The sequence below is a fragment of the Trachinotus anak genome, unplaced genomic scaffold, assembly GCF_046630095.1.
Source record: "Trachinotus anak isolate AG129_WGS33_773 ecotype Australia unplaced genomic scaffold, CSIRO_AGI_Tana_v1 ptg000032l, whole genome shotgun sequence".
NCBI lineage: Eukaryota > Metazoa > Chordata > Actinopteri > Carangiformes > Carangidae > Trachinotus > Trachinotus anak.
Window position 1 is genome coordinate 1,651,235 of NW_027273883.1, and position 19,591 is coordinate 1,670,825.

Here is a 19,591-nt window from a genome sequence, read left to right on the forward strand (position 1 = left end):
AAGAAATCCTTGTGCTTCAGATCCTCACTTTTTACTGTTGTGAGGTTTATACTGAGGGTCAAATCCTTTCACTTTGTATTGTGCTGCAGTTTATACATACGACTAAATGAAGCTGCATTTAATCAAATCACGACAGAGCTTGTGACGCAGTAAACTGGGGGTCACATGATGGGACCCTGGAGGTGTCAGGGTGCACACACGATGCACAGGGGTTGGGAGTCTGCACAATAAGGACCCTGCAGCAGATATTTGCCCCGGAGCTCCTGAATAGTTTCCTCTGGACGAGGTTTTTACGCCTCCAGTCACAGTGACAGTCAGAGCTGGAGGCACAGTGTTTTCAACACCTTCAGGGAACTTCTTCAAATTCAGTACAAACGTTCACTTGGACTCAGAGGTGGTCTGATTAGAATTTGGTGATCAAAGGTCAAAGGTCACTGTGACCTCACAAAACAGCATTTTGGCCACAACTCACAAATTCACAAACCAACTCTGACAAAATTTAGAGTTTCTGAATACAGGCTGTGTGCATTTCTCTGTGGACTGAGGCTTTGATACTTTCACAGTATTAATATAGAACCTAGACCTGCTTTATAATCACAAACACATGGACAGCTGCCTTTAGACTGGATGGAGCTTTAATTATGAGCTGAGTAAGAAACATGAAGTGAATTTATTCATTTTCCATCAATGTCAACAAAAACTGAAAACTAGCTGAGGTGTTATATTAATATAACAGATTGTATCTAATAAACCTGGTGATGTTTTGAGGGATCATCTGAGGCCTGACTCTGTTCCTCCTTCTTTTCCTCCAGAATGGTTATGACATCACAGAGCTGAAGCGTCCTCTGTGCTCCAGTCTGTCCCAGTCCTCGTCCTGCACCACCGCCCCGCTCATCAAGTCTTCCCCTGGCTCCCAAGAGGAGGTCCACCCGTCCAGCTCCTCCTGCAGCTCAGGTGCCCCCTACCTCAGCATCCCACATCACCATCACCACCACCATCAGCACGCCGCCGCCAGCTACAGCAGCGACGCAACCTACACCAACTACGCCGCTCAGGCAGGCAGAGACGTGGAGCCGAGTGATGCGGGCAGTTACGTTGACGCCAATCAGCCAGGGTCGCGCTCCCACGTGGACTTTAAGAGCTATGTGTCGCGAATCATCTGGGAGGCCGACAACGACAGCGAGGCGTTCCCGCCGGACGCCTACCACGTCTGGTGCGTGGAGGGCTCGGGGTCGTCAGCCGGAAGCCTCAGCTCGCTGGGGTCAGCCACATCGCGCAGAAACATCGCCACCGCTGCTCAGGGCGATGAGGAGGAAGAGGAAGACGATGAAGGAGGGTTCGTCTACGACAGGCTGTCGCGGTGGGGCCCCAAGTTCCAGGCTCTGAGCGAGATGTACGACCGGCCCCAGCTGGCGCTCTCATACAAGGACGCAATAGCCTACATACAGAGGAGCCACAGCCACGACCCCCTGCCCCAGCACCACTAGGAGGTGTTACACGACCCCCCCACCTACATGCAGGGTTAAAACAGACTGAAGGAGGGAGCGGGGACTCTGCTGCGTTCACGTCAAATCATCAGTCGTCACTTTAAAATCAACCTTGAATTATATAAAATGATCATTTTTAATTCCTGTTGTTTACAATTTATGCAGCAGAAGCAGGTGATGACATCATCCAAGTTAAATACTAATTTACTGCTTTACTATTGGTCAAAAAGTGGATTCATCAGGTAGAGTTCTGTTGCCCCGCCCACAGGTACACGCCCACACAGCCCTGACATCAGGTCCAATCAGGTAGTGTAACTGAAAACACCTGTGCAGGAACACTGAGAGCCCTGAAATCTGATTGGCTGCACATGAAATTCCTCAGTCCCGATTGGCTGCTGCCTCTGATAGAGGCGGGACTGAGCTGTCGGTCTGTAATCCTGAGATCATCAAGCTGTGACGAGCAAACAGACACAGCAGAGAAACTCTAACTGAACTGAAGCTCCTGAGTTTAGATTCATCAATATTCAAACTGGTCTGAGTTCAGTTTGTAGGAGAGAGACAGTCCAGGTGAGAGGTGGCGCAGGTGTGAGTGTTGCCTGAGGACAAATCAGAGCATCTGAGTTAAACCGAGCAGCTCTCTGCAGTGGTCTGGTTTCTCCAGGAGGAAGATGAGTCCTCGGTCCGGGTTTCTGATCAGCTGTTCACATGTGAGCAGCAGGATTAAAGAGACAATCGGCTGAAACTGAGAATAATAATTAGTCTCTGAATCAGTAAACAAGTCTCCACAGTTGGAACTTTCATTATATGTAAAAATGAACTCTAAATACAAATATTAAAATAAAAATAATTATTATAAACTTTATTTATAGAGGACTTTTCATACAGGAGATAAAGCTCAAAGTGCTTTACAATAAATAAAATGTCTTGTTTGTCTAAAATAAACTTTAACATTAAAACTAAAATTTCATTTAAAGGGGAAATCTGATCACCGAGCTGCTGCATGAATCCACAGATTTACAGGAACCAGGTCAGAGCATCAAAACCAGTCATCTGGTCCTGAAGAACCTGGTCTCTGGTCTGTGAGTAAACAAAGGTCACTCAGTCAACCAGTTTGATTCTGATCGGACATTTCTGTCTCCACTGGTGTAAACGCACCAGTTAAACAAAGATGAGCTCAGTGAGTGATACCAGCAGATCTACGACTAAGTATTATCCATTATTCTGCATGAATTGTCTCCAGGAGGTCAGAAAGTAAAATGTTTTGTCTTGAAGAAATACATTTTTTACATAAGACAAAGGAAAATGATGATTTGTGGAATAACACAATAGTTAAACTATTTTTTGTCAATCAAATAATTGATTTATTGACGACTCCTCTCAGCTTTAACCACCAGGAGCTTCCAAAGTCATGAAACGTAACTACAGTCAGTGACCTTGAATCTGTGGGTTGATCTGAACAAACTCAGAATGAGTCCAGGAGCCGTCACATCTTCATCTGTTCGACCCGTCTGAGCAGCTTTTTCTCCGCAGCTCGTCGATGTGACGTGAGCGCAGCAGCTCTGCTCCTTCCTGTGGATCGATGGTGGATCATAACATCAAAGTTATGATGCTGATGTTTCTGCAGCTGCATCAGCATCATAACATCAAAGTTATGATGCTGATGTTTCTGCAGCTGCAGGATGATGAGTCGTTGGAGGTCTGAGTGTAAAATCACAGAGCTTGTTGTTGTACCAGCTTTAAACAGGAATATGTCATGAACCTTTATTTATTTTTGCTTCTTCTTCTTCTTCTTCGTTAAAAGCAGCTCTGCTGTATTTATTTTATTTTTTTGGCAGTTTGTGGGTCGTTAGTTTTGTTCTTAAAATTTTGGAAAATTACAATCAAAGTCTCAGAAATCTGGAGCCGTGTGCACTCACTTCCTCCCATATAAAGAGAACTAAAGTTCCTCTTTAAGGGCGTTTTCATGTCGCATTTTAATCTTGTTACGTCCGCCCCAGCAGTTTTCATTTCGAGCCTCCAACACGAACCAAAACCGACAAACAAAGAGTCCGTTTCACAAAAGAACTCAAGGACAAACTTTCTCTTTCCACTTTTATCTTCTTAAGAACCATCCTGTCATCTCCACAGATCAAACTCAGCAGCCAGCTTTTCTTTTCTCCTTTCTAACCTTCCTGTTGCACTAATGGACGAATCCATTGAGAAGTTCAAGCCTTGTGAGCTCAGCAGGTGAAACATGTAAAATAAGCTTTGATAGGATGAGAGATTATTTTTTTATCCCTTGTAGAAACTTCCCAGAAGCTCCTCTCCACTTGCGGTTGGTTGTGCACTGTGTTAACGTGCTGGGGGGCGTCACTGAGTGGGTTTTTAACCACTGGCTCAGAGGAAGCAGCTCGTTGTGCTCAGCTCTGTGTTGAGTGTGTAAATCAACGTTAATCTCTGCGTCAGATCTGAAGCGTCTCCAAAGGCTGAACCGCCGTCAGATACAGGAGCAGGAAGTGAAGCTCGGTCTGTTTGGTGACGTCCTCGTCGTCCAGCAGGAGGCGGAGCCAACAGACACAGAGCTGAGTGGTGGGGAAATCAAACCAGATCACTGCACATCAGCCAGATGTGTTTGTTCCTCTATTAATGATCAAACTACTGAAGAGGCACAAAACAAAACCAGGCTTCAATCAGCCAGATGTGAGCAGAACGCTCACATCTGTAAAGGGCGTGAGAGCAGCTGCAGTGAGACGTTGTTCTAAATCAAACCTGATGATTCTTCACCAGAATAATGAGACAGAACCTGTGAGTCTGCTGAAGATCAGACCTGAGCTTCAGGTGCAGTGACCACCGGCAGGACGGACAAACATGAGACCAATAAAAACTCTGAGTTAATCTGTGCAGAACGTTTCATACAAACAAAGTGCTTTACAGAATAAAAGCACAAGGTCGGGTATTAAAAACCACATGCAAGTGAGGTAAAACTAGTAAAGATGAAATAATAAAGACAGAAGATGTTTGGATGAGAATAAAACCAGAAATAAAAGTAGGAATAAAATAAATGATCACAAATAGAAGTAGAGAATTAAAAGGAAAACAGACATAAATTAATTAAATTGAATTAAAAGCCAGAGTAAAAAGGCAGCTCGTGAGTTTACAGCCCTCAGGTCTTCAGGGAGGCTCGCTGTGGGTTTTCGTTCTGACTCTGGGTTTAATTAAAAGGCCGCGACCAGAAGACCTGAGGGGTCTGGAAGCTTCATGAGATACAAGCAGATCTGAAAAATAAGTTGGATTGAGACCATTAATTGGTTTATAAACCAATAACAGGATCTTCTGCTGCTGGAACCTGGAGCCACAGTTGAACCTTCAGGTAAATGTCCTGATTGTATCTGCAGTTACTGCTGTTGCTGATTAATCTGTCTGTTCATCACTCTTCCTGGAAACCGCGAGGAAACACGAACGTACACGAGACGTCTTCGGTTCCTGTCAAACCCAGAGAGGTCGAGTTAAAACTGATCCTCTCAAGAAGCTGAACCTCTTTAAGAATCTTCAACCAGACTGTTTGGTTTTTTTCTGCTTGAAAAATTTAACGATTAATGACCAAAATCTGAATTTATCCTCTGCTGAAATGAATGTTGTGCTGACTCAGTAGTTTTGTCCCGCTCAGTTTGGTCCAGCCTGTGTGAAGCATCAGATTTGATTCATTACTCACGTGCAGTCGACCTGGGGGACATTTCTCACAGCGTCTCCCCCCTCACAGGTGGACATGTCCCCTGTACAGGACACAGACACTTTCCAAACGGCCAGATGTGATTTTTAGTGAGACAAAGATGTGACACAGATTTGTCCACAGACTCTAACCAGCTGTTTCCCAGCATACCTCTCTATGTATGTCGTCACTACGCCGCCTGATGAATGTAGTTTCATAAAAACGGAGCGAGCAAACCTTCGGGGTTCTCAGGAGCCTGCTGGAGGGAGTCTGAGCGAGCAAGAGTACAATCATTTCAAACTTTATTTGATGAACGTGACTCCGAGAAACAGAAAAACACGTCCAGGGGTTTGAAAGGTTCAGGTCACGTTTCTCTCCCAGAATGCTTTTGTAGAGCAGCAACTGAAGTCCTTAAATATTTTTATCCAAACGTCAGAGTATTTACCACGAGATCCTGAGATTTTTAGCATGGAAGCAGAATTTTTCCAGAAGATATTTTCACTTTTATTTCTCCTCTGATTTAAAAAAGCAGAATGAGCCCTTGCAGAATTGTACTCGAAGCTATGCATCCAAATGAAACAACACAGGTGTCTTTTTCTACGCTGATGTGAAGCTCCAGATGTTGTCTGAGTGTCGACCTGTGCAGATGTTTGTGGTGAATCCAGTGTTTTTGAAGCAGTTTACTCAGTGTGAGTGTGTGTTGAGTTCACACACATGTATTGGACTGAGAGTAACACGGTGTCGTTCTGTATGATATGATGTAAATATGGACGTTTTATAGCAGCCTAACATGGAATATTCCTTTTGTATATGACTTTTAATAAAAAGGCTTTTCCCCCAAAACGTTTGATTTAATTTTAAATTTGATTTAAAGGAAACCAGGACGGAGAGAAGACCAAGACCTGGTTCCAGTGTCGTCTGTGGGGGCTCAGGAGGGTCAAACTTTATCTCTATATTAACAGAGGTGGACAAAACTGTTACTTTAGTCAAAGTTTAGATGCTCCTGCTTTAATATGACTCCAATACGAGTGAAAAACTTTCTGTCAGCTTTTTAATTCATTTTAAAAATACTTAAGTATTCAAAAGTACATTTTTTTATGTCGACACATATTGTTCCACATTTACAGAAGCTGCTGACTGACTGTAAAACCTGTAGAATAAAGAGCTGGTAGAAAATGATACAAAGACGATAGAAATGGACATAAAAACAACTGAGGCAACAAAAAGAGTCGTTTTTGTATTTCTTCTTTTTAGGCGGCGATGAAGTTTGATCGCAAACATTTAAAACTCAACGAATCTTTCTTCATTTCCAAAACTTCAAACATGGACTGAAGATCAGGACATGCTTCTCTGTTTCCAAAAAGAAGAATACTCAAGTAAAGTTCAGATTCTTAGTGACAGTACTCAGGTACATTAATTTCTTTCTCCTTAACTTCATGAAATAAAAACTAACAGTTTTATCATTTTAACATCTGTTTAGTGTCGGTGTTGTTTTTACTTCTTTTCACTTCAAAAATCAACAAAATGTAGAATTTGCTGAAACATTTGCATAAAAATCTAAATTCATTAAGGGAAAAAACTCCAAATAAACCTTGTAACAGGCTCCGACACTGATCATGTTGATCATTTGAAGTCTGTTCAGTTCAGTGTTGATGAGGCAGAGAAGGAAAAGGTGAAGCTTTGCTGATGATGATGCAACAGCGTCACCGTGTGGGGACGTGTGAGGCTGCACAGAGACGCTTCACCTGTTTATCATCAGATCTCAACTCGTGTCACTGGTGCTGCTCTTTCTCTGTGAGGTGTCGTCGTGATTTTGACCTTTGACCTGTGAACAGTGGTCGATAGTAACACAAGTATATGTACTTTATTTTCTGACGTATGCTTCACATTACTTTAGTAGTGATACTTCTTACACTTGTGCTCCAGGACAGTTCAGAGGAGGCTCCACCACATTTTAACAGTTCTAGTTTCTTTTACACATAAAATGTTTAATAAATTAAAAAAAAAATGTTTTTATGATTTTACAGCATCAGGATATGCATTTTTTTCTCTGATACAGAGTAAATGACCAACATTATATAAAGAAGTTGAACTTAAAAATTTACATGACAGCAGCTCAGAAACTAAGAAGTAAGAAAACAATTATTCGAATGAAGTAAATAAAATACAATAAATTTAGAATAAACAAACTGAAGATTACATTTTAATAAACCATATTTAATATACATTATGTACTGCCAGTTATATTTTTCTGATAATTATGTCATATTAATGGAGTTTATTTTATATCAGTGTTACATATAGTTTTGCTACTTAAAGGATCTAAATGCTTATTTTTGCACTGCCCCTGAAACACTGAGGCCGTCCAGTGTCTTTGGTCTTTGTTCATCACCAGTAACTGAACGCAGCAGAGTCGTCAGGTGCTGAGGAGAGAGACACAAGTTAAAGATGTTTCATTAAAAGCCCAAAGGCCTCAAGCTGAGCCTTGAGCATCAGATCAGGATGGTGACCTCCGACCCCCGCCCACTTCCTCCAGGTTCAGTTTGTCTCTTTGAGCTCGGTGCATGTTCAGGAAGTCTTCAGATCCCTTCAGTTTCAGCACATTTTGTCATGTTGCAGCTTTATGCTAAAATAAAAAAATACACTCAACACCCCGTCATGACAAAGCAGAAGAGAAGTTTTTTGTTTGTTTTTTTTCTTTAGAAATCTTTGCAAATTTATCAAAAAGGAAAAACTGAAAATCACATTGACATAAGTATTCAGACACTTTGCTATGACACAGGTTCCTCCTGTGGACTGAAGGTAATTATTCTGGTGTTCCTAACAAAGAGCTCGTTCACTGTATAATGATCCAAACTGATCCAGCAGCATCGCAGCAGCCTGGATATAAATCCTGCTTCTTAATTTGAATAAATCTGGTAAAGACCAGTGTGTTCATTTTACTGAGTCATCGTTTGTTGGGAAAATGACCTCTGACCCCCCGCGCCCCGCCCCCACCCTCCTGACACACATACAGATTGGACATTGAATTGACATGAAGCATATGCATTGTTATCAACAATGAATGGAGGTTACCCTGCTCTGATGCAGCTGTGTGTGTGTGTGTGTGTGTGTGTGTGTGTGTGTGTGTGCGTGTGTGTGTGTGTGTGTGTGTGTGTGTGTTGGGGGTTGCAGCAGCTTGTGTCTGGTCGCTCTGTATTGTCTTTGACCTCTTTAACATGAGTCCAGTCTGTCCGTTCTCACTGAGGCGGCTCAGCGTCTGCACTTTGTCCTGAATCACAACCACAGATATGAAAGTTATTACGATCTAAAAATAGACATCTGACACACAGAGCGTTTTTATAACTTACTGTACCACGACATTTCATACCGCAAAGAGCTATTTGTAGGTTTTGTCGCTGCTACACCCAGTCCGGTGTTACAGTACAGAGGTTATGATACATCCTCTGAGCAGCTGCTTCTGCAGAGCAGCCTGAACGCTGCGGTGCCTTGGTGTCGGAAATTGATAAGACAGGCCAACCGGGCTGCGGCTAGCTTGTTAGCATGTAACTCCAGCAGAAGAAAGGAAGTGATAGAAACCGAAGCCTCTGTAGACGGCTCTTGGTGAGTGAAGGGAGGAAGTTCGATGCTGAACTTGCAACATTTATTCCAGACTGGGAAGTAAACAGCTGTTAATGCTAATTTTAGCTTTGTAGTCATAGCAAAATTACAAATAGCTTCTTGAAAGGTGAGAGATCGAAACCTAAAAGCTGCTGCAGTTCAGCTGTTTAGCATCAGATTTCTAGGACACAGGATGATGGGAGTATCTGAACACATGACCTGCGCGTTAGTGTGTGTGTGTGTGTGTGTGTGTGTAGTAAGGACCAAAAAAAGTATTTTACTGACAGAGTGAGGACATTTTGGGAAAGTGAGGACATTTTGGCCGGTCCTCACTTTTTGAGACACCTTCAAATCACATGTTGAGGGTTAAGACTTGGTTTTAGAGTTCTGGTTAGAATTAGGTTTAGGTTAAGGTTAGGGTCAGGGTTAGGGTTAGGGTTAGGGTCAGGTTGTGTCCTCACAAAGATAGAAGTACAAGTATGTGAGTATGTGAGTGTGTGTGTGTGTGGGTTGAGGCCACACTTTCCCAGGCCAACACAATACACTCACTCTACAGTTTTTAAGAGGGGGGGTGCATGTATATGGAGGGGGGCCTCTGACCGCCAAAACACCCTATGCATCTCACACACACACACACACACACACACACACACACACACACACACACACACACACTAAGCCCCCAAACAAGGGGGTGAATACCACTGTCACCATTCAACCTTTTGTCATTCGTGTGTGTGTGAATGTGTGTGTGTGTGTGTGTTTTCATACACTTCCGGGCTCATTTAGTGGCTCATTTTCTCCTGCGGTAACATTTCTGACACGTCTGGTGCTTCAGTGTTTTTCTTGACGCAGCCTTGTCTTTGTTTTTCTGTCTCTGCTGAAACTACAAACTTCACACCGAGGAGGGAAACTCTCAGAGTCTCATCGGCTACTGAAGCACGAACCAGACTTCACTCAGAGAAACATGACTTGGAGCCATTTTTGAATCAGGAGTTGTTCATTTGAGCCATTCAACAATTTTTGTTGTTGTCTCTCCAACATAGTGTTACCATGGGAACTGTTGGGTCTCCAATCAATATAAAGAGATCAGGAGATAACCTCTGCTGTGATTTGGTGCTCTATAAATACATTTTGACCTGACTGGAGTTGTGTTGTAGAGAATGAATTTCACTGGATCTTCATGATCCAAACTTTAATCTTTATTCTGTATCATGTGTTTTTCTGTTCGGTCCAGTCTGTGTAAGATGAACAGTAGAAAATTAACCATTAAAAGCTCCACACAGTCTAAAGGTAGATGTCCATGTGTTTGTGATTATAAAGCAGGTCTAGGTTCTATATTAATACTGTGAAAGTATCAAAGCCTCAGTCCACAGAGAAATGCACACAGCCTGTATTCAGAGACTGAGCTGTCAGGACAACTGCAACTGGAGACACTGCAGAAAATTATATTTAAACATTTGCAATTTGGGTGAAATTACCTTAATGTTTTCCTTTCAGCAGCCTCACTCTCACATTAACCCCCCCCTCCTGCCTCCAGTCTATAAATCAGCTGATAGAAAACTAAACAGACCGAACGAATTTCATTTCATTTATTTAAAACATTAAGATATAAAAGAAAAATTACACATTTGAGTTGCACTATTTACAAAAACATACATTCTTAAACATCTACATACAGTTTACATGGTTGTTTGTTCACTGCAGAGTTTCCATCTGTAGAAGTTTACAGTCACAGGTTTGTTCGATGTCTCGGCCAATCGGCTCGCTCCAGCTTAAATTGAGAAGCTGTACAGTTCATCTATTTGTCTCTTTAAAGGCACTAAGTAATGACAGGCTAGTGTACAACATTTAATGAGGAACTGTAATCCAACAACAGGCGTCAGAGCAAAAAATCATAAATAGCTTTTGCCTTTGGCAGTGATCAAACTGAGCTCATTCATGTCTGAAAGATTATTATTATTTTTTGTTTTTTTTACATATCAGACTTTTTTTTTTTTTCCTATTACATACTAAGGCTTTTCAATAAATACAAGCACTTAAAAAGCAAAAACTTTGCACATTTGTCAAGTTTCCCAGGAATGTAACAAAAACATGCAACCATGTTGCAACAGAAAAAAAAGATAAGGGAATGATTGAGCCACAAAACAGGTGCATTTCAACACCTCCAGGTTTCAGGACATTAAACAGCAAATCAAGTGACTGATTTTTCCTATGGCTCATGTAGACACAAAACACTTTATAGTAAATAATCACATTGTTCCTCTGTTGTGACGATAACCTGTAGGTTTACACAAGATTTAATAGGAATTTAGGTGAGAATAACAAAATTCTAGTTCCCCAGGTCATTGTGGGAAACAATATTATGTTTTTAAAAAAAAAAAAATAATAATAATAATATAGGAGAAAAAAAAAAAAAAAATTCCTCATTTCTATTTTCCTGAGAATCTGACTGAAGCACCATCGGAAATCATTTACATTTCAATAGAGTAGCACCAGTAAGACTCTCAAAAAATACCTGACAGGTATGAAATGTTTCCTCTCAAACCAACACAGTTTATTAAAAAGATAATAATTAATTTCCCTGCCAACATCTCCACTTCACATCAGTGGACTCACCAGGAAACAGCTGCTGCAGGTTCAAACCGCAACTCAAACTAGCCGTTTAAAAAAAATAAAAATAAAAATGTTAACTGCCTAAGAAGTTCAATTCCTGAAAGTCTCCATAGTGACTGTGAAATCAAACAGAGACTGAGAGGAATCATGAGTCTGAGCTTAGTGTTAAAAACAGAATCCAACATGTGCTGAATGAGGTTTGTCTTGTCCCGGTCACTGAGGAGCTGCTGTGGTCTGAGAGGTCGGCCGTCACTTCACGTCAAACTGCGGAGAGGTAGCGTTCATCATCGGTCACGTCGTGTCCTGCTCAGGGATTGGCTGGTTTCTCTGTGCTGCTGGGTGGAGTCAGGATGGCTCCCACAGCGACGGGCGACATCTGACAGTCGGGGCTGTCGATCTGACGCTCCTGCGCTTTTCTCTGCAGGACGGAGAAGTGAAATCCAGGGTCACACAATTGTTCCAAACAAATTTGAAAAAGCTGCAAAAACCTGCAAATCTTATAGTTGTATAATGACAAATAAGGTCAAAGAGGATGTTTAAATGTAAGAGGCTGATGTAGGTTTAAACCACAAACCCTGTCAAGTGTCATATCTGCTGATTTTGAATTTCATGCATTACAAAAATGTCTTTGTTTTGTACCAAGTTATGTTTTTATATTTATATTTTAATGTTGTTCTTTTTACACATTGTATGGCGACACTGTATGGGCGGAGGGAAATGTTATTTTGATTCCTCTGTGTGCCTTGTACATGTGGCACAATTGACAATAAAGTTGACTTTGACTTAAAACCCACTGATTTGTTTTTGGAGAATTATTTTTCACCCCATTCCTCTATGTAAAAATCACTTCTGAGCTCTGTAACCCTCTGCTGTGACCTGACCCTCCTCTATTGTGACACTTTGTTTACTGGTTATAGAAACTAAATTTTAACTAAAGCAAATTTTTAAAAATAGTTTATAACACTAATAGTTAAAAAGACATAACCTGTCAATTATACCTCTGTTTGTTTATCAGCCTCTAATTACAGGTGCCCAGTTACAGTTAAATATAAAGCTGCAGCAACAAGTTCATCATCAGAAAAATAATCTATTCTATTTTGAATAGATTATTATTAGCTTAATTATTTTGGGCAAAATTGCCAAAACATTTGTTTTCAGGCTCTGAAATATTAAGATTCTGTTTTATGTTTAGAAACAGAATATTTTTGGGTTTTGGAAATGAAACTGAGAATAATTTAAGGCTCTAAACAAAAGGAATCAAATTAAATCTACATCTTTAAATTGTTTCAGTGGTTTTCCCCACAAAGTGTAAAGATTTCCTGCCTTTTTTATTCGTGTACAACAGTAAACAAATCTTTGAGCTTTGGGCTGATAAAAAAAAATAAATAAAAACTATTTCAGACTTGAAAACCTTCTAGTGCCTTTTTTTAAAGGAATGTGAATTCAGTTCTCCAGAGACCCTGATAAATAAGTGTAACAGTTGGAGAATTTGTTCATTTCTTGCATTGAAATCGTGTCAGGAAGGAGGAGGAACGATCACAGCAGAAATACCTCAGTGTACTTATGTAACTCCTGTATTTAGATAAACTAACATAACTGAGTCTGTTCCTCAGAAGCCAGTTAAAACAGTTAATGGTAACAAACCATCAGCCGCTTTAAGCACCTAACCTACAAAATGAGCTGGTCTGTTCATTTGATTACGGCTCATTTCGATGCTCCTGAAGACCCAGTTCATCTGTGGCCGTGTCTGACTTGAGACCAGGATGTGAAAGCGGTTTCTGAGTGATGCTCACCAGCAGGTCCAGGTAGGCCACGTGTGTCTGGATGTTGTGTCTGTCGTCGGCTTTGACTTTGGGGAAGTTCTTGAGCTGGGGCGCGGCTTGAGATCGCAGCGTGTCCATGAAGGGGGTCATCCACCGGACACAGGGGGCCACACTCTCCCACGTCAGACCTGACACACACACACACAGGTTAGGATGCTGTGGTGGTTCAAGCCTGATAGAACATGTGATTCTTCTGATAAAAGGTTGTAACTGATTTAAATCTGCTGCTTGCACCAAGATCTGCAGTGAAGATCTGTTTGATAAGCAGGTAGAGCTTTTTAGTTTCTAGTTCAGGTTTCTACTGTTTTCTAATCTTATGATGCATTGGTGTCCATGTGCACAAATTATGAAATCTGTGAAAGAGTGATTATAGAACTGTGATGCACAGTTATAGTCAACCAGTACCTGAAAAACTAACAATATAATAACAAACATCTGTTTATTTCATCCTGAAGGAAACAACCTGCCTTTGTCATCTTATCCAAATATAAGCAGCAGATTGAAATCAGTCACTGAGGCTGTGCAGGTGTGAAAATCAAACCTACCTGAGACTTTATGAACCACGTCGAAGGTGTTGAAGTGGCAGAAGGCGGCTGCAGCCAGGACACTGTAGCTGTAGTCTAATGAGTTGATGTCCATCACGCACAGATCTAACAGCTGCAACACACAAAAACAGGTCAGTGTCTGAACTGTAACATTAAAGATTTCAGCCTCTGATTTATTTTGTCTGTTCAGTGTTTCGAGTAAAATCATAAATTGAAGTTTGTGTGAAGTGACTGAGACAATGAGGAGCCTCTCAGCAGGTGTCACGTACCTGTGTGATCTGGATGTACGTTTCCTGTGAGAACTGAGGAACCAGGAAGTTCTCGTCGCCTTTCTGGGCTTCGACCTGAGCGTACAGCTTCAGCCAGGAGATGGGCGTCTCAGGACAGAGGTTCCAGTCCAACGCCTGCAGGACGAGACCAGCAACAGGCAGGTTAACACACAGGGAGAGACGAGCTACAGCTCAGCACCACATCTGTGACCAATGTAGGATCAAACCTGTCAAGCTTCCCTGAAACTCACACCATTCAATCTAAGCTGGAAAATAAAATAACTGAAAGAGGCTGAGTTTTGTGAGTCAGGGGTTTGTGTTGTTGTACCTTCAGTATGTGAAGCTCTGTGCGCTGGATGTCCCACATGTCGCAGGCTCCGTCTGTGACGTAGGCAAACTCGTAGATTTTAGGAGGGTAGATTTCCTGAGGAGAGGAAGGAGAGAAGTTAAAAACCTTTCAGATCAAATACTACACAACTTTTTATTTTCATGAACGGAATCAAGACAAATTTCTATGGGTCAGGAACTCACCTCGATCTTGGAGGCGATGAAGAGCGCTGTGATGCCGATGAGCTGCAGGTAGTCTTTGTTGACGTTCTGCTGAGTCAGCATGAAGCGGTCGAAGTAGTCCTGAGCGAGGTAGGCCGTCTGCCGGTGGAGGCTGTACACCTCGCTCACCTGTCCACAGAAAGACGTGGACACAGTTTAGCCAGCTTATCACTCAACATGAAGGCGATCAGGACACTTACAGACCGGTCATCAGTCTCACCTCGAGCAGCCAGTCCAGCAGAATCGCCCTCATCTTTGGCTGCAGCTTAGGATGCCGCTGCAGGTAGCTCTTGTCATGAACGTACTTCAGCTCCTTGTTGAGCATTTTGATCCACACGTCATCTGAACTGGCCCAGCTGGAGGAGAGAGACCAGGGTTCAGCAGCTTTTATTCACCGTTTGATTCATGTGAGAATAAGCAGCTGCATGAACATTTCTACTTAATGTTATTTCTGATGATTATCCCAATTTCATATCTGAACTCACACATACAGAAGTTTCATTCCAAAAGTTTTTGCTTCAATCATGTGTGAAGTTCAATCAGTAAAAATATTTTATTCTTCCAGTTTGTGTCCCATTAATCAGCTGTAACAATGCAACTTCACTTAAGTATCTATTTCTTGAGATAAATGCCTGAAACTGATCAGTTAACAGACTCTCGGTTAAAAACTAAAACCTGATTCACAGTGAATGAGGTCATTAACTCTGAATACAGAGTCGGGTGGAGTAACAGCTCAGTAACAAAAGACAGAAGGTCTCAGCATGAAGCGTCGACACGCAGCAGCCTGACTGAGGTGTAAAACACAGTTACCTGAGGCGGGGAATGGGGGAGGCCTTGATGAAGAGGTTTTTGAATCTGTACTGTTTGAAGCTGGACGGGTCTGAAGGCTCCAGCTCTTTGTGGGGAGTTTCGATGAGGACGCACGGAGTCGCTCCATCCTCCGACCAACACTTCTGGAAAACACAAGACACCAAAGATGAATAAACACAGAGTACTTCATTACTCCAGAGGTGAAATAATTAACTGGCTGTTAAAAAGAATCACTAACTACTTGAACCAGATTAATTGAGCCTGAATATCATTTTTAATCATTTTTGCAGAAGTTGTGATGTGCATTTTCTGATTTCTCAGTTTTAGTCTCAAGTATTTGAAAAGATGGAGGCAGATTACTCAATGAAAAAAAATAAATAAAAATTCTGCAGCAATAAAAAGTTCACATTTAAATCACACTTCATCACTATCAGTCAAACTGATCACTTTTCTATTTTCTCATGCTTTTGATTGGTTACTGCAGATGTCTGTGTGGTAGATGTCAGCACCTGCCAGCCGGAAATAAACAGCTGAGTTAAAAATTGCATTAAAAATATTCAAATTTATTTAAAGTCTGCATATGAATTTTACATAAGATCACTGGTCTGGAACAGGCCTTAGTAAAAAATTATTCAGAAAGAAGATACTTTTACTGCCTGAGTCAGGTGAGAGAATATTTCAGACCATTGTAGATTAATTTAAGACTTTAATGCCACTGCAGGTTATCTACAATGTTTTAAAAAAAAATAAAAAAAAATAAAAAAAATCAGTGCTTTAACAGTTGATGTCCCCCAGATTCCCTGTCATTCAAGCTAAATGGTGTCACCTTGAGGTGGAAACGAGGTACTGCATGGCTGCAGACTGAACCCCGCTAGAAACTCCTGAGTTACATAAACCTTCTCCTTCAGGCTGAGCTCTGAACATGAGGATAAACTATAGCAACTAGTGCAAGCATTTAAATATATATAAATAAAAAAAAAAACAAAAAACAACACAGTACACAAAACTGGGCAAAAAACAAATAAGAACCGAATGAATCTGACACTGTATATGAGCTAGGGGAACAAGATGGATGCCATCCATATAGGAACTACTGTGTACCAACATGACCACTGATCACAAGGTTGTACTGCAGAACTGGGACCTCATGAAAATACAATAAGCTGACAGAACAGTTTAAAAAAAAAAAAGAAGGGGGGTGGGGGGGGGGGGGTGGGCAGGTCGCACTGAATGGGAGGTAACAAAACAGATAATAAACTGGTAAAAACACATCATGGACTCAGCTCTTATCAGTTATAAACACACACACACACACACACACACTCAGAATTAACAAGTAGACACACTGACCTGTATTTCATAACTTTGTTTCTTGGCAGTAGGTTGTAGTTTCTTCTTGGAGGGCTGGAGAAGGAATATAAATAAACAGGTGAAGCAGTGTTTGAGCTAAGATCTACAAGAAAAAAACAACCTATGAATACACTGACAACGCTGAGTACAGCGGGCTTCACAGGAAGACATTAGAACAGACATTAATAGAGAGGGTGAAGACATGCGATCATTCACACAATACAAACTATTAAAACTAGACACAAACCTCTGATTTTCTTTTCCTCAGTGGGGCTCTGACGGTCGGCTCAGGTGTGTTTGAATCTCTGGCTTGAAGTGTAATGCGACCACTGCAATAAAAAAAAAAAGACCTCAACATCCCAGATGAAGGTTCAGACAAGCCGCATTTCACACAGGAAATAAGACAACTGTCTTTTACAGTTGCGTTAGTAAATTTCATGAATGCAAACGCTCCTGTAACCCCACCAGTGTAACATAGAGTTAGGCTTTTGGCATGAATTAATTGCAAGTGAATAATATGGGGCTGCAACAAACAATTACTTTCATTGTTTTTGTTTGATCAATAAACTGTGGAAATATAAAATAAAAATTGCAAACAAGTGAAGTCATTGTGAAGTTAATATATTTGTGTTTCAGACTTTTGGACAAACAAACTTAAAGAAAATCACTGTAGTCTGTGTTGTACACTTATGGATAATTTGGCCTGGCATAATACATGAAACTAACTGTAGTTCTCTGAAAATGTGATTTTCATCCTTATCACCCAGGTCTAGTAAAGTCTTTACAGTGAGGCCCCCAGACCACAGCCTGAGAACAGACAGCAGCAGCTGCTCACCTGCGTCTGGACATGGTGTCGACTGTATTTATGGCTCCGCTGCAAACAAAAAGAGGGAACAGGTGAGATTTAGATTCAACTTTAACATTATACAAACACAGAAATATAATCAATTAATCCAGTTGTCCTGGAACCATTTGATGATCTTTTGGAGAGTCCTGAGGCCATGTCCTGGAGCCACTGGGCCCAATAATCACAAGCTTACTACATGTGCTAGCCCTGGTGAGGTTGTATCAGCACAGTAAAATAACGAAAATAATTATAAAGAGCCAAACTGGCTCCTTGAAAGTCTTGGAGGGGCACACAGAAGGTCCTGGAAACCACAGGACCCCGACATATAACAGAAAAATCACATTTACAGGCTGAGTTTGAGCCTGGTTTTAAGTTGTGGTTAGCCTGAGATATCAGATCAAGTATGTTGGCTTGTGACCACCAGCTAAGGAGCAAAAGTTCCGCCACAAACACAACCATGGTCGATGGACGAAGCTGAAGCTCCACATGTGAAGACCACGATGGGCACGGCCTCATATTAAACGGGTGAAGCAGATTTAACCGGGATCAGAGCTAAACCGGGGCCGGGGTCTGGAAGCTAGTGAGGTAGCTGCAGCCGAGGAGGAGGGGGGCTGCCTGCTCCCTCGATTTCAAACAAAAAAAAGCACAAAAATGCTGCATTTCCACCCGAGTTTCTCCTCCACATCCACGGAGGACATGTCCCCGGGCATCTTTGGTGCAGTTTGAATTATGAAAATACGAAAATATGAACTTTATTCGACTACTGAAACTCAAAGACGCGCCAATTTCATCGCAGCAGAAGCGGGAGGATTTGAGCCCTGCCTCCCAGATCCTCCTCCAGGTCGGCGGGGGGAAGCCGACAGAAATGACCGCTGAAATAAACTAAACTGACTTTAACCCGGACTCGACTAATAGAGCGAACACCGGGGATTCACATATCTGAGAACAACCGTCTTCAAAGCCCAGTGAAGCCGGGTAACCCGACTCCAACGCGCGGCTGCGCTGTGGAGGGGAGCTACTGTGATTAGCCCGGTAACCGCTAACTAGGTCAACCGCGACCGGCGGAGCCCGGAGGGAAGGAGGCGCTGGACCTGCTCGGTTCGGGGACACGACTTTCTGAGAGGTTTAAAGTCACAAGAGCCGCCGGGCTGTCCGAACAGAGCAACTCCTCTAAAACCAACAGTTTCCACTCAACACACCTCCAGGACAGTCTGCAAGACTCAAGCGAGGGGAGAAGATTGCAGGTGATCTGCAGCCCCCCCGCTCCATCTACACAACTACCCCGGTAATTTAACGATTTAAGATTCACAGGCTCGAATGCAAAACCGCAGAAGACTTCAACAGCAGAAATATGTCGTAAAAGCACAGATATCAGGGCAGAGACGGGCTCGGCGGTCTTACCTCCGCAGTGAAGAATGAATGAATGCATCAGCTGTGGCGCCGGCGCCAATCCTTATATCCGCGTATGCCTGCTGCTGCACTGCGCATGCCCGTTCCCGGTTCACAGAAACGCGCTAAATGTTTAAATTTGAAGTGAGATTTTCACAAAGAGCAGAACAGGAACGTTTTTCCGCGCCGGTTCTCGCTCGTCCTCGATGAAACGGCTCATGAGCAGCGTTACAGAGCTGAGGACCGGGCTATTTACCGGGCTATTTACCGGGCTAACCTCAGGTTACACTCTTTTCTAACGGACGCCGAGGCGCGGGGAGCTTTTTGGAAGCAAACGCCGCGTTCCGTACGTTCCGGTTAAACTTTACCGGTTCGGTAAACGCTCTGAAATCAGCCGCAAACGGAAACTTGCGATATTTTCTCCACTTGATGAAGTTATTCGCTATTTTTTCGCGGCACTGGAACAGCTTCCGTGTGCAAGCCCCGCCCGTGGGCGGGGACAGTGTGACGTCAGACCAATGAGCGAGCGAGCCGCAGCAGCGTGCTGAATGTAAACAGAGGGAACACGTGGGTCAGCTGTCACAGTGAGTGTTTACTCCTGTTTTCACACGTTTTTAA

At 42.3% G+C, this 19,591-nt stretch overlaps 2 protein-coding genes across 3 annotated transcripts in view; one reads left to right on the forward strand and one right to left on the reverse strand.

Annotated features, from left to right (window-relative positions):
* Nucleotides 1–7,233, forward strand: part of LOC139612974 (neural-cadherin) — a 133,335-nt gene extending 126,102 nt beyond the window's left edge. The window contains exon 34 of the mRNA XM_071469181.1: nt 813–7,233. Within this exon, the coding sequence (XP_071325282.1) occupies nt 813–1,487 (675 nt within the window). The 3' untranslated portion in view covers nt 1,488–7,233. The remainder of the gene's footprint in view (nt 1–812) is intronic.
* Nucleotides 7,234–10,354: 3,121 nt separating this feature from the next.
* Nucleotides 10,355–19,128, reverse strand: ccne2 (cyclin E2). Of its 2 annotated transcripts, none has more exons than XM_071470541.1 (12): nt 18,986–19,128; nt 17,573–17,611; nt 16,985–17,066; nt 16,738–16,791; nt 15,388–15,530; nt 14,798–14,933; nt 14,560–14,706; nt 14,357–14,452; nt 14,029–14,163; nt 13,760–13,871; nt 13,185–13,342; nt 10,355–11,809 (listed from the first exon to the last, which is right to left on the reverse strand). In XM_071470541.1, exons 2-12 carry the CDS (start codon nt 17,584–17,586, stop codon nt 11,699–11,701), a joined length of 1,188 nt encoding a protein of 395 aa, XP_071326642.1. In that variant the 5' UTR covers nt 17,587–17,611; nt 18,986–19,128; the 3' UTR covers nt 10,355–11,698. The 2 variants fall into 2 exon arrangements, with proteins under 2 accessions (XP_071326642.1, XP_071326641.1); XM_071470540.1 differs by lacking the exon at nt 18,986–19,128 and adding an exon at nt 18,041–18,196 and having other exon boundaries at nt 11,544–11,809.
* Between the last annotated feature and the right edge of the window lie 463 nt (nt 19,129–19,591).

Excerpts from the sequence above, each read along its gene's own strand:
- ccne2 (XM_071470540.1), bottom strand. The coding sequence starts at position 18,072 with ATGTGGAGCTTCAGCTTCGTCCATCGACCATG. Across the intron at positions 14,707-14,797 it reads TGCTGGACTGGCTGCTCGAG|GTGAGCGAGGTGTACAGCCT; the intron begins GTGAGACTGATG and ends TTCTGTGGACAG. Across the intron at positions 13,872-14,028 it reads CGTACATCCAGATCACACAG|CTGTTAGATCTGTGCGTGAT; the intron begins GTACGTGACACC and ends TGTGTGTTGCAG.